The sequence below is a fragment of the Octopus bimaculoides genome, chromosome 1 (assembly GCF_046866305.1).
Source record: "Octopus bimaculoides isolate indiv1 chromosome 1, ASM4686630v1, whole genome shotgun sequence".
Lineage (NCBI taxonomy): Eukaryota > Metazoa > Mollusca > Cephalopoda > Octopoda > Octopodidae > Octopus > Octopus bimaculoides.
The window spans coordinates 137,811,935-137,838,382 of record NC_142928.1 but is presented as its reverse complement, the minus strand read 5'-3'; the positions used below and the strand labels follow the sequence as shown (position 1 = coordinate 137,838,382).

The 26,448-nt window shown below is 33.5% G+C and overlaps 1 protein-coding gene and 1 non-coding gene across 2 annotated transcripts in view; both read right to left on the bottom strand.

The window, feature by feature from the left end:
• Positions 1–26,448, bottom strand: part of LOC106880113 (uncharacterized) — a 193,856-nt gene that overhangs the window by 121,336 nt on the left and 46,072 nt on the right. The window contains exon 3 of the mRNA XM_089352641.1: positions 2,295–2,405. Within this exon, the coding sequence (XP_089208767.1) occupies positions 2,295–2,405 (111 nt within the window). The remainder of the gene's footprint in view (positions 1–2,294; positions 2,406–26,448) is intronic.
• Positions 23,593–23,696, bottom strand: LOC128250131 (U6 spliceosomal RNA). Its single transcript, XR_008266255.1, has one exon. It is a non-coding gene; the product is annotated as a U6 spliceosomal RNA (small nuclear RNA).

Genomic DNA, 26,448 nt, shown 5'->3' with positions numbered 1-26,448 from the left:
TTTTAATGAAGCATGCATTAAATGCATTTTACTTTAGCGTTTTTAATGAAGCATGCATTAAATGTGCTGATACATTCATATTTAAGAACATGGTTACTGTTTAGCTTGGTGCAGACATCTGGTTTGCCAGCTATCAAATCATCCAAACCATGCCAGCATGAAAAACTGACATTAAATGCTGATGATAGTTACTCTTTAGCCCCACCCAAATAAACCATGATTGAACACACCTATGATCAAAGGTTTCCTGTTGGGGCCAGTTCTGTCTTCTCTAATACGCTCTTATTTATTTCTGTCATTGGACTGTGACCATGTTGGAGTATCACCTCAAAAGGTTATCATGATGAAATTAACACTAGAATGTGATTTTAGGCTTCATGCTTATTCTATTCATTTCTTTTCTTTTTTTTTTTTTTTTTTGCTGAACCACCAAATTTACATAGGATGTTGGTTTGTTTACATCCTAAGTATTGAGTGAAATGCAAAGAGACACACAAGGGTTTAAAAAGCGTTGGTCATCCTGGAACTATAGTAGAAGACAATTGTCAAGGGTGCCACACAGGGAGACTGAATACAAAGCCAAAAAACCACGTTTGCTAAAGAAATTTAAGTGCAAAATTATGTCTGTGTCTATGAAATTCTATGCATTTTCACCCCTTTAATTTTTCAAAACAGATTGTAACAGAGGATGTAAGTGCTGTTTCTAACAAATTGAGCAATTGATTAACAGCTTCTCGATTGGCTTCATTGAAGACATTGTGTTTCCCTGTGGTTTTAATATTTCCTTTCATGGGCATTGCATCTTAAGATATGCATTTAATATTTGCATCACTATTGCTGTACTGTATTCCTCTCCTTTATAAATTGCCTAAGTCTTATATAAACTAATCCATTGAAAACCTAACAAAAACCAACAAATTTGGAAAAGATCTTTTTTAAATGACAAGACAAAAATACCTCTTTTCTAACATGCACAACAACAGGTGCATATTTTGACAATGCCTTAGTAAAAGTATGATCATCACAACTTCTCATTATTCTCGCTTTTGTGATCAGAGAAGATTTAAGAGATTGAAAACAATCTGATAATCATCTGCTTTTAATATAATTCCTATACTTTTTTAATTGATTTCTATCTAATTAAGTATTATTCAGTGTTTACTTAATTTTAAAATTTTATTTTGTTTGCTTATTGGAAAATCATGTAAAAAGACAAATTTTAGCAAAAGCTAAAATTTCAATGTGTAATTTATTCCTAGTGCACATTATAGCACACAGTCTTTTATTTCAAGATGATGTATTGCCAAGATTTCTAAGTACAGTAACTTTAATGTACCTTCAAAAAGACAAAATTACTGACAATCTAAGTACACACACACACACATACATATGTTTAGTCACTGTTCAAACAAGGCGCTGTTAGATGATTAAAGAAACTGTAAGGCATAATGTAAATTGAGGTTGGTAAATAAAGTCCATGGGTTTGTAATATTTTATTTTATTTTTAAAATTTCCAGCAGCAAACATGTGGGAACAGAAAAAGAACAAAAGGTGAGAACGAGAAGGGGGGTGGGGGGGAGACGGGGAGAGAGAAAGATGGGGGAGAGAGAGAGAGACAGGGAGAGAGAAAGATGGGGGAGAGAGAGAGAGAGACGGGGAGAGAGAGAGAGAGACGGGGGAGAGAGAGACGGGGTGAGAGAGAGAGAGACGGGGTGAGAGAGAGAGAGACGGGGTGAGAGAGAGAGAGACGGGGGGAGAGAGAGGCGGGGGGAGAGAGAGGCGGGGGGAGAGAGAGGCGGGGGAGAGAGAGACGGGGGAGAGAGAGGCGGGGGAGAGAGAGGCGGGGGAGAGAGAGACGGGGGAGAGAGAGACGGGGGAGAGAGAGACGGGGGAGAGAGAGACGGTGGAGAGAGAGACGGTGGGGGGGAGACGGTGGGGGGGAGACGGTGGGGGGGAGACGGTGGGGGGGAGACGGGGGGGGACGGGGGGGGAGACGGGGAGAGAGAGAGACGGGGAGAGAGAGAGAGAGAGAGACGGGGTGGAGAGAAAGAGAGACGGGGTGGAGAGAGAGAGAGACGGGGTAGAGAGAGAGAGACGGGGTAGAGAGAGAGAGACGGGGTAGAGAGAGAGAGAGACGGGGTGGAGAGAGAGAGAGAGAGACGGGGTGGAGAGCGAGAGCAATGGCAAAATAGAAAGTTAAAGTGTGAGTAGATATATGAAGCTAGTTAAATATGAATGGGAGAGACAACATTAGGGAATGAGAAAGGATTGAAATGATGTAATGGCTTTAGTACTTACCCTGAGTAAGTGATGGATAAATGTTGAGTTCATTGAATGCATCGCGGATACTATTGAAGGGAATACAATCTCCCTTCATGTATTTCTGGTATGTTGACCACAACTTTCTGTCAATAAAAGGAAAAGAGAGAAATAAATCAATGGCTTATCAATTGAAACGATGTTCAGCCTCAGGAAGCTGTTCTGATAAAAGGAAGAGCAATCGTTAGTTTTTAAGAGGTACGCACAAACTACAATATATGTGTCCTACCTTTTTTTTTTTTTTAAGCTAAATGCTGTACTTAGGACAGGAAGTCTTGACTGCTGCTTTTACCTTAATACATTAGATATTGTAGTTACCAAAAAAAAAAAAAAATTGCCTAAAAATTCTAGGTGTGAGGAAGGATGCTCAAAGCTGGGGTTCCTTTGATCATAAGTTTGCTGAATCACAACTACAAACTTAAAAACATTAGATTTGAGTATTTCATATTTTACAAAAATCAAATTTGATTTTCAATAAATACAAGCTAAAATAAACATTCCTGCCTTTATGGAAAAAAAACAAAAAACCGATTTGTGCATAACCAAAGCACGACTTTAAAGTGGTCTAATTCACTAGATAGACAGCAGATAGTATCAGATGCATAATTCACTGCTAAAAACAATAGCAGAAACTGTATAACTGTGAAATGTTTCTTTGGGTTATTGTTGTTGGCACTCCATCGCTTACGACGTCGAGGTTTCCAGTTGATCTGATCAACGGAACAGCTTGCTCGTGAAATTAACATGCAAGTGGCTGAGCACTCCACAGACACTTGTACCCTTAACGTAGTTCTCGGGGATATTCAGCGTGACCCAGTGTGACAAGGCTGATCCTTTGAATTACAGGCACAAAGAGTGAGAGAAAGTTGTGGTGAAAGAGTACAGCAGGGTTCGCCGCCATCCCCTGCCAGAGCCTCGTGGAGCTTTAGGTGTTTTCGCTCAATAAACACTCACAACGCCCAGTCTGGGAATCGAAACCGTGAGTCCGCTGCCCTAACAACTGGGCCATTGCGCCTCCACTCTTTGGGTTACAGTACTGTAGAAACCAACTTTTCTGGGGATCACTTTGGCATTGACTATGTACCCCATGAAATCTTCAAAAGCACTGAATGACAGGTAAAGGAGATTTATACTAAAGTCTAAAGTTTTCAAACACAAATGAAATACCACATTTTAAATTTATTGCTGTCATAAATTTGAAAGCTATCTAAGTTCTGTTTCTAATATTTTGCAGATAATCTATCAAGCGTTACCATTCCATTCCTGTAGATCATAAAATGGTTCAATATTAAATTAAACCTTAGTCATAAAGAAGACACCAGTACTTACAAGATGAACATACAAAACCTGTTTATAGGCAAATGATTTAAAGTAATTAAGAACTACCATTACAAAGAAAACAGCTGGTGCTGATGAACTGATCTGATCTAACAACCTTTTGGCCAATAGATATGCAAGTTAATGACCCAACCAGATTCAATATCAAAATACTTTTGCTTTTTTGTTAATTTTCCTTGAATTTCTAGAATTTAGATAAGAGAAAAAAAATGAAGCCAATTGAAACAAAAAAAAAAAAAAAGAATTCCCTCTTAAGAACTGCAAGAGATAAGTGCTGTAATCAGTTGTGTATCACTAGTACTTATTGAGCATGAAATAAGCAAATGAATACACACATAAAATAAAGTATATTTGAGTGAAGTAAAATTAGAATTTCAAAACTACAGTGTATGAAATTCTGAAATATTTAGCTTTACGTAATTTTCTCTTTCTGAGCATCAAATTTATTTTCACAAGATTGATGTTTATTTTAAGAGAAGAATTAGTAAAGCATAGAGAAATAGCTGTCTTACTACCAGCATTTTGTAAAACTATATTCAAGAAAAGAAAAACCAAAAAAAAAAAAAAACAGACTATCCTAGACCAGCTTAGTTGTTAAGTGCTGTTAAGTAAGGGGTTGGAATATTCTTCCTTGTTACTAAAATACCACCTTGTAAATGCCAACAAGAATGCACTGATTTAAAATTATTCAGTGGTTATATTGGGAAGGTGGGAAAACTAAGATGATTAAAATCAATGAAGTTTTCAAATAGCTAGAGCGAGTTGTCAGATCCAACATAGAAATCATATTCCAGAGAAAGAAAAGTCAATAACTAAAATAAGAACAGTAAATAGTATCCAACAACATGCATACTTGTAAATAATAAGTAAATATGAGCGAATCATAGATTATATTGATTTCTGGCAGAAATCTTTCTTGGAAGTACTTGTTAACCAATGCAATTATATACTCCATTATTATTGTGTTACTGTTATGTAAGACAATATTTTTTTTAAAGAATGTTATGTCACCCATGTTAGCAGAACTGTGCCAAAGTTATAGCTAAGAGGAAAGTGGTCTGATGGTAGAAGTAAATTAACATCATTGTTACCACAAAACCAGAAGATGAACTTATTTCTTTTATAAAAAGTGTAAAAATTGTGAACGGTTTCTATACACCAGAGAAGAAAGTCAAATGAAATAGTAAAAATTTCAGCTTAAGGTAAAAAAAAAAAGAAAAAAAAAACCAAAGGAGATTTCTACAGGATACATTGTATCTGACTACAGTCTAATTACAGACATTATGGGAGATTAATTAGCAGTGTACACATTTTCTTTTAGGGCTCAATTTCTACCAAGGAAGTTGTCAATGCAACAGCTGTATGTTAAAAAGTTTGCTTCTCAACCGCATGGTTTCAGGTACATTCCCACTATGTGCCACTTCTGGCAAGGGTTTTCTTTAACCTTGGGCCAACAAGAGCTTTTTGATGGATTTGATAGTTAGAAACAAAGTTCATCATGAAAAGAAGTCCAAATGAATGTCAGTCATGCAAGCAGTGTTTCAATTCTTCTGATGAAGATGTCTGGTTATTGGGAAACTATTACATTACTTGGAAACAAGCAAGGGTTGGTAACAAGAAGAGCATCTGGCTGTAAAAAATTCATCTCAACAGAATTCCTTTCAATCAATGTAAGCATGGAAAAGTGGATGTTACAATGTAAAGATGGAATCCAAGAGCCAGTTTCTCTTATAACTAAGAGTGTCCAATTTATGAAATCATTTTTGACAATGCCTTAGTACCATGTATAACAGTTCTAAGGAAATTATGATGAAGTCCAAAGCCTTGTGAGTGGATTTAATAGACAAAAACTGAAAAACTCATTGTGTGCATGTATGTGCATGCATGCATGTGTATGTTCATGTACATACATGTGCATCTTGTAGGGGAATGATGTTCATTTTCAATCTTCCACAAAAAGCATGTTTAGCTATGGGAAAATATTACCTTTCTTGAAAACAGGTGAGGGTTGGAGACAGGAAAGGAAGGAAGGAGACTTGAAAAATCTGGCTCAACAAGTTCCATCTAATCCATGCATGCACAGGAAGATAGACATTAAATGTTTTGTATGTGCACCCATATATAAATAAATATATATATATATATATATATATGCATATTCTTGTTTATGTACACATATGCCTATATATGTCAGTAAGCCAATTTCCATTTTCACAGAAAGATGTAAAATCTATGTATCAAAAATAAAATGCAGCAGTTTGTCTAAATGATTGCAACACTCCAACACAAAAATTATGATCAATTTAAAAATAAAATAGAAATAAAGAAGCACTAAATAATTCCACAGTGACACAGTAATAAAACACTTGATGGTTACAATCTTGTTTATTTGCATAATAAAACAAAGATTCGGCATAAAAAAAAATTAAAACTTGTCAATTCCTATTAACTTCAAAAAGGCAATAATGATAAATACTATCATGGTTTTATACTAATAAACCAGCAGAATATCAAAAATGAACATGAAAAGGAAGGCTGTCCTCGGATTAAAGTCTATAATAAATGGCTTTCCAACAGTTTAGTTTTCATCTGCTTATCCTAAGTCTGGAAATTTTAATGACAGTTTAAATCATGGAAACTCCAAGAGAATTTGTCTAGATCTATTGAGAAACTTCTAACCAATTTAAGAAGGATTAAGGCCTCTCACATTCTATAGAGATGCTAAATGTTTCAGGCAATGGAAAACAATTGCCTGAAGAATTTCAAAGCCTCAAGATTAATATCAAATGAACAAATCAAATTAGCTTGAAACAGCTGTAAACAAGAATACATTCAATGCCTTACCACAAGAAGAAAACAGAAAATCAATAGTAAAATGACAACTACTGCCATCTTATAGTCAAATGTAAACTAGAGATTAGCTGTCACCAACTGTTCCAAACATTAAACATGAAAATTAAACTTGAATATAATGACATTTGCTAAATATTTAGTGATCCAGAGAAGCATACCTCTTTTTCTCTTGTCATTTTCATAAGGAGGGAAAACAGAGCCTCCAAAGATTAGTGGGAAGGCCATGACCTCAAACCTAACCTCTGAACCAAATACTTGCAATAGAAGAGACAAAAGCATCTTGGAAGTGGTGTTAAACTGGGCAATAGATAAAGTCTACCACCAAAGATTAACCCTTAGCCTGTTAAAATCCTTAATAATTAAGTCAAAGCTGAAAATATAAACAGTAATTCATACACGGAAGTTCAAGTTTCATACCAAACAACTGTGATGGAGGAGTGTAAATATAGGTTATAATGAAACCAGGAGTATATGTTTGAAAGAGAATCAGATAGTGGTAATTTGTAAGAGCTAAAAACCATATTAAATTTATTCAAGACAAGTAAAAAAAACCAGTTCGTGGTTCATGAATGCTACTGAAGAACAAATGCAAACAGAAAAAAAAATGGGAAATTGGCAGGTATCTACTTCCATAAACTATATTGATTACCTAATATTGATGACAGGTAATGAACTACATGTCCTAAAATGAAGGTTGAAAAAGAAAAAAAACTACCATGTCAATGAAATCAATAACTAGTATAACTGAACTTAATAGAATGCTTGAGAAAAATCAAGTAAATTTACAGTTGCTTGATGCATGACAGAAGTTCAAAGAGTTATTCTTTTTGAAGCAAAACAGAAAGAAAATGCATGAACTAGAAATACCAATATTTCAAGGAGCTGTGTTAAGTTTCTGATCAAGTTGTAAGCAAAAGAATTTTTTGAAAAAAATGAAATAAACTAAGCAACACTTTAAAAATTCTGGCAAGAACCAACCTCACCCCACAATCAAAAAAAAAAAGCTTAAGAATTTACATCTATCAAAAACAACTAAAAATATACATATTTTCATGCGTTTCTTGCCAACATGTCTAGCTATCACTCACATGACTAATATATTTCAATACTATAATAAAAACACATAGCTATATAGACACAGGCATGGCTAAGAAGTTCACTTCCACAACTACATGGACTCCAGTTCAGTTACACTGCAAATTACCTTGGACAAGTGTCTTCTATAGCTACAGGCCAACCAAAGCATTATGAGTGGATTGGGTAGACAAATCAGAAGAAACCCATTTGCATGCATGCATGCACCAAGTTTATATATAGTTTAATATTGAACTGAAGAACTCAGTACCGGTTTCCAAGCTAACTAATATTTTCTCATGGTCAGATCAGCTTTCACAGGATAAGGGAAATGCATGACATTTACAATGATCATGTCAATGTATGTGCATGTGCATGCGTGCATGTGACCGTCCTTATGCTGACATCACATGATTAATAAATGAATGCCATTCATTTCCAATATTCTGCAAAAACATGTTTGGGCATGGGAAAATATTACCTTGCTTGGAAGCAGAATAAGGGGTGGCAACAGGAAGGGCATCCAACCAGAGAAAATCTGCCTCATCTAACCCATGCGAGCATAGGAAAGCAAATGCTTAAGTGATCATGATGATGTGCATGTACTACTTCAATGAAAGTACACTTAAATAACATGAAGTTTAATTTCATGTGTAAAAACTTCAAATTTAGAAGTGTGTGAGAGTGTACATGCGTGAAGTAGACGCGCGCATACACACACGCATGCACACATAAAATTCTACTTAATCTCTAATCTACATATTTCTTCAACTAATCAAAAATAAAAAAAAATTCATAAGCCAAATGACAATTCTTCAGAGTAACACCACTTGTAATAACAGGAAATGGGTTACTCCTTAGATTATATCAGAAATTGAGTCAAAGACAACAATTATTTATTCAATTATTCTGTATTAGGTCACTAATTTTATATGAAATAATGTTAAGGGGGAAAAATGTGTATTTTAAGTCAAGACACAAAGAAAATAAACACAGATTCAATACATGCCTAACTTCAAGTTGAAGATCAAATATCACAGTTTATATTTTATTAAGGCATTGAGCTGGAAAAATCAGAGTGCCAGAAAAATGCCATCTCTTTACAGTGAAGTACTAGGATCTATGGTACCAATTGACCCTTCTCTCAAAATTGCAAGCCTTCAATATAAATCAGAAACATTGTCATCACTTGTCTACATCATCATTTCCTTAGTTTAAAGAGTCCAGAGAGGAGTGAGCAAGCGAGTGCATATGTTTATGTGGACTATTTTTAAGACTGATGTTAGCATGATTAAATATTTAATTTGAATTGTTGCAGAATGGAGAAAAGACAAGCAAGAAGGTAATTCGAAAGGGATTCAGAGTCAATAAATTCACTAAGTCAATTGTAAAATCGGGAAGAGAGAGCATTAAAATTATGAAAGTAGGAAAACTATTTACAAATATATTTTTCAAAATTACAGAAAAAACAAAATAAAAATCTTGAACAAGAACACAAAATTCTTAAAGCAAATTGTAGTTACTGACTCTAGAAACTTCTATTTGTTCCGTTTCATATTCAGATATTTCTTTGAAACCTTTTTCTGTATAATTTTATACTTTTTACTCAAAACCAAATCATAACAGACAAGAAAAGATAAAATTGTGAAAAGAAAATGTAAAACTGCTCTTCAAATATTTGCTGACCAGAAATGCAAAGAATATGCAAAAGTCATAAAGAATGAAAAAAATAATATAAACCAAGTTTGCAACAATTACTGTGAAATTAAAACCAGAAGGACTTTATCCAAAGCCTTTAATAATCTACAAATATCCTTAAGAATATGCTAAGGGAAAAGAATATATGCTATTTTGGGTTCTTTGTATTGCTAAAGAACAAACAAAAAGACAATCAGTTGGTTATTAAATATCATGGGGAGAAAGAAAAAAAAGGCACTAATTCAGTTGGGAAAGATTTTCCATTTATTTATGTTGAAAATGCCAGAATTTCTAACTTTTCCCCAATCTTCCCACTAACATCTCATGAAAATCAACAGAAAGAGGAAAAAACATTGGAATTTTAGCCTATTCAACATGCAAACATGCTTTTGAAATATATGAAAAAAACCATATGGAGTGTGTGTGAGTGTGTGTCTAAGTGTTACGTTATGAAATTTATTAATCTAACAAGGGAAAAAATAATTATCAATAGCAAAGAGAATACGCAAGTTTCTCAGCTGGTAAATGCATTGAGTAAATACATCCCACAACGGCTTAGCTAATACAAACCAGGCATTTTATAAAATACAGCCAACACTTGAGAGAGTTAAATCAATACATATTATGTGCTTGAAACAAAGTAAGAACATGAAGCAAAACAACATGTGATGAAATGAAATTGAAAAGAACGAATATTATACTTAAGTATTGTTCATGTTTGATGATTTACAGATAAAAAGGAAAAACCAAAAATATCTAGGCAATTCTGATGAAATAAGATGAGTGAATAAATGATGTAAATATGAAAGATTGATGAGAATTTTTGCTGATAGTTTTTTTACCTTTTTATATTTTCTTCAGAAATAAAAAAGTACTACTCCAAAAGAATTTAATTTTTTCATAGTGTCTGTAATGGATTTTAGTTTTCAAATATAAACACTTAAATTGTTTATCTTTCCAATAATTGATTTGATTATTTACAGAAGTTGTCAGGAATCATTGGAAAAATTTGCTTCTGTAACATCCAGAAAATCAGTTACTTTGAGATTAAAAAGAAAAGAAAAAAAAAGAAACTAAAGTAATAAAGACAAAAGCTGAATAAATGATTTCTATGAAGTAATCTGCATATTTTATCAAAGCATATAACCACATCAATGATCTAAACCTAATTTAAAGGTTCATTGAAGTTATTAGATCAAACTTATATTTAGTTTGGATGAAGTGGATGTGCATATAACCTTTACAATCATGTTAAGAGAAGCGAGAGTAGTGCTATTAAAGTTCAACATTTTAAGTTGACAGATGCAGAAAAAATGTGCAGGAACATAATTCAAGAAAGCCAACATCCTGGGAAGGATGAATTGGGAAGGGACTTGTACAGGATGCAGGTAAGGGATGGACATAAAGTGGATGATGAAAAGCAGAGAGATAAGTTGGGAATACATAAGTGGTATAGTATGATATGAGAAACTAACTCAGAAGCTAACTCAGAAGCAAGGGCCACAACAAGAGTAGGAGAAAAAAGGCAAAGAGTAGGCAATACATAAAAGAAACAAAAAGGAGTAAATTCTTGTGTAACATTTGCCAGCCTATCAGTCAAATACTCTCACACTAGATTCTTTAGGATTACACAACATTTTGCTGTGTAATAATTTTCACAGTAACTGGTTAAATTATCTTTTTGCAAGGAGGTTTACTATATTCAGAGAATATCTTAACTTCACAAGTTACACATGCATGTGTGCACACACTATATGTATGTATATTTAAAATCTGACGATTCAAAGACAAAATGAAAGTTGTTTATTATAATGTGAACAAAGTCTTTCCAGATGAACATTCATCATTTGACATCTGTTTCCATGTTGGCATGAGTTGGACAGTTTGACAAGAGCTGGCTAGGGAGAAGACAGCACCAAGTGCCTCTGTCTGTTTTGTCATGCCTTTTATGGCTGGATGTCCTTCCTAATACCAACCACTTTACAAAGTAGGCTAAGTACTTTACACATGGCACCAGTGAGGTCTGTTTTGGCATTGCACCCTCTAATTTTGATAACTGGCTTATAAATTATAAAATTAAGTGTTTTACTATCCAGGATAGTGATAAAACATTTTTATGATTATAAATCATAACGATGATGAAATCAGTTATCAAACTTAGAGGGTCCAATGCGAAAACAGCCCGTGTTGGTGCCATGCAAAAGCACCCAGTCCTCTCAAAGGTTGTTGGTTATATATTATATATATATATATATATATATATATATATATATATATCCATCCATGTGATATGAGTGTTCATTTTTATGTTCAGTTATAATAATTTTACATTAATCTGATGGGTTACTCTATACTTTTGCAGGGTACAAAAGTATTATTTTTAAATAATAGCATTGAGAGCGATTTCAAAGTTTCTGCCTTGTTTTATACTACAGAACAGCACACCACACAATATATATATATATGTATATGAATAAAAATTAAAAAAATATAAAGGGTTTTGTATGATCGTGTATAGAGGAATATATTATTTAAAAGAGTTCCAACTCTGTTTTTTATGTTTTATTTATATTCTTATAAAATTAATGAAGGATATAGAATATGGAATATATAATATAAATAGTAAAATGAAATGAAGTATTGAATGTCTTATTGAATACACACACACACACACACACACACACACACACACACACACACTATATGTATGTATATTTAAAGCCTGACGATTCAAAGACAAAACAATAGTGGTTGAATATATTCTTAAGTCCACCATTTCATCAATCGCAGCATCTTCCAAGATTCACCACTAATTCAGTTCTCAAATAAATTGCAAACTGTTAATAGTTTTAAAGAAGACACCTCCTCAGCTACACTTTTGCATAAATAGGTTGAGATTTGGCTCAGTAGAAAAAAAGCTACATCAAGATATGTCAGACCTCAAGGTGGGCAGTAAGGCAGAAATTCATCTTCAATTAACATAAATTTTTTAAATTTTAAATTAAAAGTATACTTTTCTTAGGCTTAAATGATTGAAACATGCACGAGGAATTCAGAATCGTTAGTTGCATTGAACAAAAATTAGAAAAACAGTTGAGGTTGACTTTGACGTACAGATTATTTGATTAATCTTTTTTAACTAAACACTTTCAAACTTCCGATACTGGTTAGAATGTGTCACATAGAACAGAATTTACTATTAACGTTTTTTGACAAAATTCTGTATTTCAGAAGTTATTTCATCAGAAGTTACAGGGTGACAATGGACAAATTCAGGTTTGATAAGTGCCAATACACAAAACTCTCAGCTTTTGATTTCCTCTAACTTCTGCCAATGATATATATACATATTACATATATGTGTAAAAAAAAAAACTCACCTCGCACCAATGAAGGAGCCTCTACCTGGTTGCTCGACACGCTAAAAATAGAAGTCAAAATATCCCCCTACCTAAATCATATGGCCATTGTATGTAATGTCCTAGATTATCCCTAAAAAGACAGTTTGCTGAAGGTCGGAAGGTCTTTGATGATATGTTTGCAGCATTAGGGTTGATTTGAGGCTAAATAACATTATGGGCAATTTCTATATTAACCCCTGCACAATTTTCACTAAGAAAAAAAAATAATTCAATTTTTTGCATGTAATCAAGTACCCTGACTTCCTAATATGCTGCAAATCCCTTATTTTGGTTCAGAAAAAATGAGGCGGGGGTCCCCTCCTCAATCCTGGAATCATTGGAAATTTTTTTTTTTGCGTTGAATGAATTCTTGTGACATAATATTGCAAAATTAGGTTACTTAAGGTGAGCCTGGTAACTGATGGTTTTGGGATCTTGTTTGTAACTTTTGCTGAGCCATGGTGCAACCAAGATGGTAAAAATATCTGCCATTAATTTGGTGTGGATGGGTAATATCAAATAATTCAATCACAACATATTTCAATTCTTTTTGTGTTTAATTTATATATTATCATCACTTACATGGAAAAATTGAAATATTATCTTTTAGTATTCTATGAGGTAAAATTTTAAATAATTGACATTATTTTCTTATAACAGCAATGCCTGGAAAAATCATAGATTACATGGAAAAATGCGAGCATGAAAAGTCATACTTAAGATTATAAACCTGGAAAAGTACAGGGCAAGTTATTACACCTGTAAAAGTATAGGATAAGATTACTTCTAGTAAAGTAAAGAATAAGAAACTTTTTACTTAAAATATTGCAGCTAAAGTTAAAAAAAACATTTTATTATAGTTTACAAATAACACTAGTTATTTAAATAGAATTTGGCTAATTTACTACCTTAAATACATAAAAAAGTGACTAATTAGACAAACTCACAAATTAGCTGAACAGTTTTGTACAATAAATTTCAAAGATGAGAAATGTAAAGAGCGATAAATTAGAAGAAGTGGCATTCGTTGCTGCAATATTTTAAGTAAAAAGTTTCCTATTCTTTAATTTACTAGAAGTAATAGCCTGACTTATACTTTGTAATAACTTGTCCTGTACTTTTCCAGCTTTATAATCTTAAGAATGACTCTTTATGATCGCATTTTTCCATTTAATTATAACATGTAGACAAAGCCTTTCCAGATGAACATTCATCATTTGACATCTGTTTCCATGTTGGCATGAGTTGGACAGTTTGACAAGAGCTGGCTAGGGAGAAGACAGCACCAAGTGCCTCTGTCCGTTTTGTCATGCCTTTTATGGCTGGATGTCCCTCTTCCTAATACCAACCACTTTACAAAGTAGGCTAAGTACTTTACACATGGCACCAGTGAGGTCTGTTTTGGCATTGCACTCTCTCCAATTTTGATAACTGGCTTATAAATTATAAAATTAAGTGTTTTACTATTCATGATGATAGTGATAAAACATTTTTATGATTATAAATCAGTTATCAAACTTAGAGGGTCCAATGCAAAAACAGACCTTGTTGGTGCCATGCAAAAGCACCCAGTTCTCTCTAAGGTGGTTGGTGTTATGATTTTATATATATAAATATATATACCATGTGATACGAGTTTTCATTTTTATGTTCAGTTATAATAATTTTACATTAATCTGATGGGTTACTCGAAAGTTTTGCAGGGTAGAAAAGTATTATTTTTAAATAATAGCATTGAGAGTGATTTCAAAGATTTGGCTTTGTTTTACACACACACACACACACACACACGTAAGTTGGACTTGTCTGGCAAGTGAGTTGGCCTGAGATAGGGTGAAGATATATGAATTAGAATCAAATACCGAGTTAAATGACTCATTAAGAACACTAAGCAATGACATCCAAAACAATTAACCTACACATAAGAAAAAATATTTATAACCCTGAACCATGGATACAGTAACTACAAGCCTCACCACAAACCAGTTGCAATGGAATCATGTCAGTGACCAGGTCTCAATTAGTGCAATGAAAACTGACACCAAAGAAGTATTTAAGTGAAGTTGTGTTTTTGAATGACTGCTGTGTTTTTCATGATCTAATTGGCACAAGCAATGAAGATGTTTAACGTGTTTAAAATGTAATAGATTCAGCTATCATATACATGCACTGAAAACAAATATATGATCTCACACACACACACCTTAAATGTATGTATTGCTTTTTTTTTTCCATTTTTCATACATATGCTTTGTGTCTAAATCTTGTATATTCATTACATGTTTTTGTATGGATGTGTTTGCTTGCAAGTTATTGTACAACATGAAAAATAATTCCCTTGCATTGATAGAGCAGAGACAAGAAATAAGAAATGCAGTGGAAGTGATTTTAGGCAAAAAAAGAAAACCTTTTGTTCAACAGTACAATAGTTGAAATATTTGCTTTACAATGGATTTTAAGGAATACAAACACATGAAAAGATTTTGATCAATATATTACAAAGGTAAATATGGTACATATATATGAGCAAGTAATTATGTGTCAGGTGAAATGATTTATGCATTTTAGTATCTAGTTCCAAAGTTCAACTCTTTACAATTTCAACTTTCTACAAGAAATTTACCACAAGTAAAATACTGAGGGAGCAATTTTATGTACTTCTTAGAGAAAAACACCCTGAACATATTCATAATTTTTAGAGAAGGATATTAATGTTATTGATGCATCTATATTCAAAGTAAATCAAAATGGGAAATCTATCTCCAATTATATACTAATTCTCAATTTCATCTGATGTCAATTTAAAAGTTCATAAAGCATGAGTTATACATTTAAAATGACTTCAGAATCTGCTTTTGATGTGTTTCATGATTAATAACTGCAATTGATTTCAAATAGTTTTATCTATTTGTGAAAAGCTACACAATTTGACAATTTTTCAAATAACCTATAATTCAATGTAAACTTTGAAAGCAAAATGAAAGCATTAAATGTTCTATAGATAACTGAAAATATGAAAATTACTGGATAGGATAGTAGATGTTTTATAGTATGTTTTACACTAACTTCAGTATATTATGAATGGAAACATTTCCTAATTTTCTTTGGAGAGAAATTACATAATTCCTTTTCATTACTTTTAAATAAAATTATAAATGGCTAGCAATATTGCAGCCCTGTTATATGCAAAAGTATTAAAAAAAAATACTGTCCTAGCAAGAAAATAATTACAATGATTACTCAGAACAAAAATTATCTAAAGAGAATTCTGTACATGTCATATATATATATATATATATATATATATATATATGTATATATATATATATATATATATACTAATGATTTATTGGGAAAAATAAACTATGTTCAATTACTGTGAAACCCAGAAATGCTCATTACTTTAACAAACTTTATTAGCAGATCATCTAATCACCTAAGAATGGGTTTGGGGATTTACATAATCATTTTCAGCTTAACCAGAATACGTAAGCATTGTGAGTGAGAGATCGATTGCAATGCACCATTCCATAGAGTAAGAATCTGGCTATAGCAATCAATACTCCAAAGATATCATTCCAACTATGAAAATTTTATATATATATATATATATATATATATATATATATAATAAAAAAATGAACACACAAAAAACAACACAAGGACGTGATACATGTAAAGTATTAGCAGATGCTCAGGGAAGGAAAGAAAGGTGGTTTCATGTTTCAAGCAAAGCTCTTCTTCAGAAGATATATATATATATGCATGCATACACAAATTTTATTTCTAATTGGCAGAAAGTTAAATGACAAAGGATGCGGAGTTTGATAAGTGCTGTGAATGAAACACATGGCCCTTGAGCTACTTCTATAAATTTCTACCGATTGAAAATTAAGTATACATTGAGTTCTGTTTCACTTGCTTGTTCTACCAAATATGTGAGTGTGCACGCTTAAGTGTGTATGCATGCACACGCATATGTACAGATATGCACAATGCTTAGGTAAACAAATGTTTCCACTAAATGCCATTATCTAGCTAGTAATTTAATATTCCTGAATGTATAGCAGTCAGTCAGTCACACACTATACTTCAAATAAAAGCTTTTCCCAAAGTACAATGCATATACTCTGTATTGTCTTCTGACAATGTATGGTAGCACATCAACAATGCCTCCAATTGGTGTCCCTACATGAAAACGAACCAAAGAGTTTTTTTTTTAATGTAATTGAATAAAAAAAGAAAAATTAAAATAAAGAAATTGCCATAAAAACCAAGCAAATACAGGACTCAATTTCCGGAATTACAATGGCTGTCAAGTGGGCTTTTGTTTTTTGTTTTTGTCACAGTGATGTTAAAGTGTGTAGAAACTAATGTATAAACACTAGTAACATAGTAATCCATCATCACTTCAAGGGTCATTGACTATTATACAATACTATGTATTTATGGATAGACATTCATGGCATGTCTATGCTCAAGATATACTTCACAAAAATACATAAAAGACAAAGTATAGAGTATATAGATATAATATGAAGCTGAGTAGTACGGGGGGGGGGGAGACAAGAGGAATAAAAACAAAAGGAAAATTACATCTAACTAATGATTTCGATAGGTTTCAGCCAGCATTGGCCCAAGTCATGTCTAACTTAACAGCACCACCTGGTGAAGTCTTTTAGATCATGATTCACATTTCAGTCATATATGGGACACCATGGCCCAAGCAAACTAAAAATATAGTGAGTAGTCAGTATTTTAATTCTGAAAGAGTAACAAAAGTTGTTTGTGTACACACATACACTACATATATGCAGGATGACTATCATCATCATTGTTTAACATCTGTCTTCAATGCTAGCATGGGTGGAACAGTACCACAAGAGCTGGCCAGGCCAAAGCCGGCCCAGACTTCTGTGACTGCTTTGGCAGGATTTTTACAGCTGGATGCCCTTCCTAACACGAACCACTCAGAGTGGGCTTAGTGCTTTTTACGAGGCACAAGTACAGGCGAGGTGAGCAGTGCTTTTTACATGGCACAAGCACTGTGCATATTACACACACAAATATGCACCATGCACACACACACACATTTTGTTCTAATGAAATTTTTTCCATGCTTTCTGTTCCAGTCACTTAACTACATTTTTCTTCTCATTAGTTTGTGTGTGTTATCTATTGCATCAATCCCTAGCAGCCATATCTGGCAATTGAATCCATTGAAGTTAGTAGCAATGTCTTAAGGCATCAAAACCACAAATATCCTTAAATTGACAACTGATGGAGTATTTGTGCTGCTTCTGTGTGACAAGAAATTCGCTTCCCAACCACGGGTTCTGGATTCAGTCTCATTGTGTGGCACATTGGGTGTCTTCTCTGCTATAGCTCTGGGCCAACGAAAGCCTTGTGAGTGGATCTGGCAAATGGAAACATGCATATGTGTGCTTTAACATCGCCACTTTAGTTGTAAATTATTGCCACTATCATAGAATCAGTGCCATTTCCAATATCCTGCACGAACATGCCTGGTTGTGAGGAAATATTAACTGTTTGGAAACAGGTGAGGGTTGGTAACAGGCAGAGCATCCAGCCATAGAATATCTGCTTCAAACTGACCTATGTAACTATGGAAAAGTGGGACTCAAACAGACACTATCATTTAACGTACATTTCCATGCTATCACACACGCACACGCACGCACACGCACCCCCCCCCCCCCACACACCAGTATAAATAATTATGTTCATCAAATAAGAGATGATGGGGAAGAAAAGTGGCTAGTGGGCTACATTCAACTAAAATATGAAAGCTACTCAATTTCAATATATGGAATACTGTTCAATTCATGAACCATTTTTTGATTCAATAATTATTTCCCTAGATTTTACATAAATACCACCCATTGAATCATTTTTATATCAACAGACAAACCAATATTCCATGCTAAATTCTCATTTACTTCCCTGCTGTGTGATTAATAAGTTTGGTTCAAAACAAAGTGGTTTCAGGTTCAGTCACACAATGCAACATTTTGGACATGCATCTATAGACTTGAACTAACTATGCGAAAGGCTGTGTGTGTGTGTGTGTGTGTGTGTATACATGTTCTCCATTCTATGTCTTTATATGACATGTCACCAATTCACAAGCCCTCCACATCACCAGCTCACAAGACCTTAATCATTTGGTAAAACTGAGGCAAAAAAAAAAAATAACTTAGGATTTATTTGACTGAATTCAAGGTGTGCCCTCATATGGCCACAGTCCAATGATTGAAACTAGCATAAATGTAAAAGGAGCATGCATAAAATGCCATCTCTCAAACCAATTTTCAATTGTCTCTTTAAATACTATAATTAGCTATACAAACATTCACTATTGTCTAAAATTCATAAATACAAATGATATAAGAACAGTTTATCTCTAGGAAAAAAAAAAAAATAGAAATGGTAAATTATAGAGATGAAATGCTGTCCAACATTGTACTTCGACTATTAACTGCAGTCACTAGAATATCATGTGCAATCATTAGAAAGAAATTAAATATTAAAACTAAATAGAAAATATTGAGCATTTGGTATTTATTATTCAGCAGATCAATAAATAATTTTCCAGAAGAGTCTATGATCTAATTGCTTTGAATGCAGAAAATTAGACAAAAATCACTCAAAAGAAGCTTCTCTCCAATATGTTGTGTACCAGGAGTAAAAGAAACATGTATCTGAGCAGGTTTTGTAGACAACTGAACCAAATTATTTGCTTTAAGTTGTAGTTGTTTAGCTTAAAGAACTAAGTACAATTATTTATGGTCGCTGGTAAATTAAATTCAAATGCAGAAAATATGTATGCTTTTGTTGAAATATTAAAAAATTTACGAAGGTTGTTGTTGCCATACTGTGGGCCTTCAGCTGCTGATAGAGTAATAGGTGTTTTCATAAATGTCTTGAGCAATTTGTAACTTGATGGAGCCCATCCCTTGTCAAGTCTAACCATGGCTGATATCAGAGAAAGAAAGAAAGGGTGACAGAAGACAACTTAAGACTGATAAGTTACCAAGACCTAAAGAATGAATGGTAAAGTTGACCTCAGAGTAGAGAGTCAGAACAAAGAAAAAACAGACATGGAATTCAGTCCAAAACTGACAATTGCTTGCTTGTTACTTTACACACCAAAACGTTTTCATTTACATTCACCATCACAATTGTTCTTAAACATCTAAGCAAGTATTTGCCATTTAATAGTAGCTCAGTCAACCAACAGTAAATTTAATTCATGCTGTTGTTATGGCATTACGAAGGGTATTTCAACCATAGAAACCATGCCAAAGCAGACATTAGAACATACATTTCACCGACTCCTGTCAAACCTCCCAATCCATGCCAGCAAGGAAAATGACATTAAATAATAATATTAGAAATTAATTAGAAGTTACTTTCCAGTACCTGAGCTATCTATTTTAAATCTATTGCCTGATTCTATTCATTGTATCATTTTCAATTCACTCCATAAGGAACCACAGTTTCTATAATCTCCACATATACTATTAACTTTTAACCAAAAGCTAAATCTAGAATTCAAAAAACAAAAACAAAAAGCAAACCTTTTCTATTTGTTAAATTATCCTTGCATTTGTGCTTTCAATGAGTTTGCTTAAAGAGAAAGGTAATGCAATTCTCCCTTATCCAATGTGAATAAAACGTGTGTGTGTGTGTGTGTGTGTGTGTGTGTGTGTGTGTGTGTGTGTGTGTGTGTGTGTGTGTGTGTGTGTGTGTGTGTGTGTGTGTGTGTGTGTGTGTGTGTGTGTGTGTGTGTGTGTGTGTGTGTGTGTGTGTGTGTGTGTGTGTGTGTGTGTGTGTGTGTGTGTGTGTGTGTGTTGAACTGGAGAACCAGCTGTGCAAACAAGCTCTTTTAGACATTCAGTAAGCAATGATCAACAATACACCACAAATGGCATACTTCTTTCCAATGCCCTGCAGCTCTACAAGTAATTTCTTTATGAATCACTTGAATCTCGATGAATAGAAGATAATCTAATTTTCCTTAAAAGATTGATTTATCCATTGACTTGGAATTCTTTCTTGACTCGACCACAAATAATGACAACACTCACTGCTACGTTGATTTGGATGATAAAGCTTAAAAATACATTCTTAGATAAATGAAGACCGATACGTTTAAATCTGCTAAACAGTCATACTTTTGATGTTTTTTTTATATATCTATTGAAACCACTTAACCTTTTATTAGTCTACCAAATCAATTTTTCTATTAATGATGCCACATAACCTATAGAATCATACAAGAATAATATTATTAAAGCCAGACAATAATTCCAAGCAGCAATACATTTGACAAAATGACAGTAATATAACTAATTTTAGTGATTATTTATATAGATGCACGTTTGTATATACATACTCTCGTGTGCATGTATGTATTTGTGCGTGCTTATTTATGTGAGTGTACATATCTATGGATGCATGTGTATGTCTATACTATTTGACTATTTGTATGAAGAATATCTTTAGAAATTCCAATTCGAAAGATGACAGCAAACCTACTGAGCAGTGATAAAAACTACATATATGAATGATTTTTCTTTTTTTAAATTCTGAAATTAGTAATTACGTTTCAATAAAATGAAATATCTAAATTTATTCAAGGTTGTGCGATAACAATTTGCTTTATAACAACAGTTTACAAGGCTTGGTCATAGTCATGCGATAGTGAAATTCATTTTGTAACTATGTAGTCTTAGTAGATATTTCCCCTATGTGTCACAGAATAGAATCTAATAGATTCAGAATGACCAATGCCATGTAAGTGAAATTGGTAAATGGAAACTATACAGAAGCTTGTGTAAGTGTTTATTTTTAGCATATCTTCATAGGACAACATTTGGACAGATGTTATGTTTTGGTTTTCCAAAAGCAATAAGTCCTGTAGCTCAGTAATTTCAAACATGCGAAGACAAGTGGAATAAAAAGTACCTTATATGGAAAGCAGGTAAGGATTAATGACAGGAAGAGCATTTGGCTATGAAAATACTTCCTAAAAAAAGATCTTGTCCAAATCATGCCAGCAGGGAAAAAAAAACATTAAAAAAAAAGTAAAGATTATTGATATGAAGGATTATCCTTTCTAAAATTACATGAAAAATATCAAGAATAGCTAACCTATAAATATTACTGGCAAACAAACCTAAGTTTTCAATACAAATTAAATCAGTAGAGAATAAATCTAAACAGTGGAGCCACCCAATATATACACACCCAGATATATAATCAAAAGGTGTGCAGATAGGACCAACAAGAAAGCCTCTATGCAGTTGTTCAATCTGCTAAAATTAGACTTCTTCAATCACATCTTTCAGACTGTCTTAAAAAGGACACCAAGTAATCCTTAATCCTAAAATGGATAGAATGGGCCACAGTTGAAATGGCCTTTGATCATTAGCTTACTCAAGCATTTACCTATGGCTAAGTAAGAGAGAGAGAAGAAAGAAAGCGTATATAAAAAAAATGTGACAAAACTAGTCTTAAGAACCATCAAAGGAAACCTAACAACAAAAAAATTATTTACTTAGTAATTCTTTTTTGCAGGCATTTCCTCTCCCAAAACAAGGTAAATTTTACTCTTATTACATCATAGTGACAAGCTTATTACAAAAAAAAATGCTGATTGTATCAACCAATCTCAAGTTGGTTCTTCACAGTTCAGTTATTCTTAGTAGCCTTGAATTTAACAGGCTACACATATATTTTGTCGGATGCAAAACAAAAGAAAGTCTGACCCAACAAAACACTTCCTTATTGACGTATCACACAATGAAATGCTGGAATGCGAACTGAATGTCCTCTCGTAAATTTGCATGCTAGCTAGCTATTTTATGAAACCCGATACTGTTTTACGTCACATTGATATTTAATGCCAATATCAAGTTAGATTAAGGCAACAAGCTGGAATAATTGTTACCACACCAGGGAGAATGCCGAGCAGCATTTCGTCTGTATGTTCCAAGTTCAAATTCTGCCATGGTTTACTTCGCCTTTCACATCCTTTTAGGGGTCAATGAGATAAGTACCAGTTGAGCCCTTGTAATCAACTAGCCCTCTTCCGCTGAAATTACCAGCCTTGTACCAAAATCTGAAATTTGATATTGAGTTAGATGTTGGTAATAAACCCGAGAGAAAAGGGGAATCACTACCACCAATATTTACTTTTTTTTGACAGCTTGAAAAATGAGTAAGTAATTCATTTAAATCATAAGCAAAAACAACCAGCATGGCCTCAAGTCCAAACTGTTGAAAACACTGATTTAATCATGTAGGTTACTTCCTACAACACCAAATATGTTTATTCAATCTGTCCCTAAAGAATGTGGTGACTTCCAGTCATTGAGACACTGGTTTGAATCACTCAGTCATAATCACTTAGTCTTTCCCCTGCTTCTGCAACATGACTGAATCCTAGAGTTAGCTTTCAAAGTCATCAAGGCTCTGTACCACCACTGACAAATACATTTCAATTTTCACTGTAAATCTGGGAGCATGAGGGACACCATACAGAACAACCTGTAACCTCCATGAAATTTGTACTCAAGCAAATAAACTATTCTGAGTTGTGCTACATCCTTAATTAGAAAAGGCTGTATGAAAATATATACAATATACAACACTGCTGCAATACAAAACTTTACATCAGTTGAGATAACCTTTTGCATCTGTAGAATAAATAGATTAGAAATTCACTTCATAAAATATTTTTTTCCCTTTGCATTTTAATCATTTGACAATTTCTCTCACTGAGCAATACACCAGTTGGCATTCATAGCTACAAATGGAAATATATATTCTTTTATTTGTTTCAGTCATTTAGCTGCAGCCATGCTGGAGCACCACCTCATTGAAAAATATGGAATGCATCACGAATTTACACATCAACCTTGCACAGGAATCATGCTAATCTCTGTAACATTTCAATTTTAGTATACGTACAGCCAAAGCCAGTACATTTGGTTATGAATATTGAATATTTATAATAGACTTGAAGTGAGGCAAGCGGAAATTTCTTCAGATTCTTTCAGGGTCATTGTAAATCTGACCAAGAGTAAGAAAAATGGAAAATCCTTTACATGAAGCTAGATTTACCTTTAGTATCATTTGTCAAAACTAATCAACTGTACATTTCCTCCTTTGCAGGATTAAAATGCCACATTCTCAATATAATTCGTAATAAGTGCATTTATGCGTTTATAACTGGCATTCCATCAGTTATGACAAGGGTTCCAGTTGATTCGATCAACAGAACAGCTGAGCCCTCCATACACACATGTACCCTTAAAGTACGCTCTCAGGGAGATTCAGCATAACACAGAGTGTGACAAGACTGATCCTTTGAAATACAAGTACTACTCATTTTTGCCAGCTGAGTGGGCTGGAGCAACATGAAATAAACTGTCTTGCTCAAAGACAACATGTTGCTTGAAGATTGAACTCAAAACCTTATGATCATAAGCCAAATACCCTAACCATGAAGCCACATGCCATCACTAAAATCCTCTTACATCCACTTTTCCATGCTGACATGGGTTGGCTAAGTTATTGCTAAGAAACCTAAATACTGGTTTTACATCTAATGTAAACATAAATGAATGCATATATGTCTATGTGTATACACACATGCAAACAATAGCCTTCTGCACAGTTTTCATTTACCAAATTCCACCCACCAGGCATTAGTTAACCATCCAACACTATTAGAAAAGCTCTTGCTAAAAGCATTGCAGAGTATATCAAAGCTGGATCCACAAAGTTGCAAAGCAAATATTTGTAGTCACATTACTATGTGGTTATATAATTTATTTAAAAGCGAGAGAATTGAAATATTTTAAAAAGGGAAAGATATTTCCAATAATTACTTCTGTGCTACAAAAAATGCCATCCATCAAGCTCATTTAGTCTAATATACCACAGAAACTGTTAGAAATTTTATCCTATTTGATTAACTACGTAATATAACAGTTTGTGCCATTTATTATTAATGCAACCGAAGGCAGTAACTGTATCCATATGAAATATTTACCAGAGATTTAAAAACAGTTGTCTAAAAAAAATATTTGTCAAATGCCTTCATAACAAACCCCTTTAATAAATGCATATTTTGTTTTTAATTTTAATAAATTCCAAGAATGAGATTGGCACATAGTCAAATAGATCATAGCTTTGCCAAACAAAGAATTGAAGATTAGATCACTTTTAGGTGTGTAATGTTGATGAATATCTCTTGCTAATTAATATCTAAACTAATCAACCCTAAAGTGAAACTTAATTCAGCAGGGTAGTAAACCTAATCTATCAGTTTGACACCACCCCAACCTCAGGTGCCATTATAAGAGTTCATTTAATTGTAAAGCATCGGAACTAACCCACCAGTTTGAGAATACCAAAATCTTCCTCCCATCTGCCACCAGATCTTGGATGTTTTACTAAAAGGAAAAAAATAATCTACAAGCACTCCCTCCCCTTCACTGGATCTTGGGTGGTCTGCAAAATGGTCACTTGCATTTCCTCCCTCCCTCTCCTGCAGCAGATCATGGGTGCTTTGCAAAAGAGGTCACTGGTACTCCCTCCTCTCCAATAATTAAATCAGTTAGTGCCTGTTGTCTGTTCATCAAGCTGGAAGGAAGGTATGGTTTCTTGCAAATTTGGATATTCATTCACATCAATTATCACATGAATTTTCACAAGCATTGTTGCTCATATGTTAAGGACATGATCATGCAAAGAAACAAATGCTTGTATCAAGACAATTGGATATAAATGTCATCTTCCTTACATTACATTAAGAAAATGCATATCTACAGAAGGATGTATAAATTTTCAGCATTATAATCAACACTTTAGTACTAACATCACATCGTTTCTGCTTTCCCTACAACTAATGCCAAATAACTACACTGGTGATTTCTCTAGACACCTGCAAGTCTCATTCCTTATAGTGGATAAGCGTTATTTTTTGTTAAGTACATTATAGGTAGATATGGCCAAAAGAAATTGGATGCGACTAGTACAGAGTATTTTATTCATTCCACTTTTAAATGTTTGCATAATTTAAATGAAATTTGTTGAGGCAGATTTTTCTACACCTGGATAGTTTTCATGCTGCCAAGCAGGTAATATTTCTTGAAGTTCTTCAGACATGAACAGCTGAGTGGACAGACATGTTTTCACAGAAGATTGCAAACAAATAACATTTTGTGATGGTCATTTTGTGTACAATTAGCACAATGCCAAGATGAGGAGACACACACAAAGCTTCTCTCAGTTTCCATCTATCAAATCCACACACAAAGCTTTGTTTGGACCAGAGCTTGAGTAGAAGACCGTTGCTTAAATAAGTGCATGCGGTTGGAATGTGCTCAAAAGTATAGGGCTATAAAGTGAATCTCAATCACACAGCCATGTATGCATGCATCTTATTGCACAACAAATTCATTATTTACCTTGAATTATATAAAGAGAAACAGCTATTATTGTAATCTAGGTTTCAAAAATGAAAATGAAGATTGTTAACATTAAAAAAAAATAAATGCTACATCCATTTCCAATTACTCATAGAAATGAATGATCTAATTATTTTATCGAGATTAATTCATAAAAATGAAAAATAAAATTTCAAAATGGCAAAAAAACAAAATATCCAAATCATTGTTCTATTACTGATATTTTCAATGAAACAATTATGTTAATTATCCATAAATAT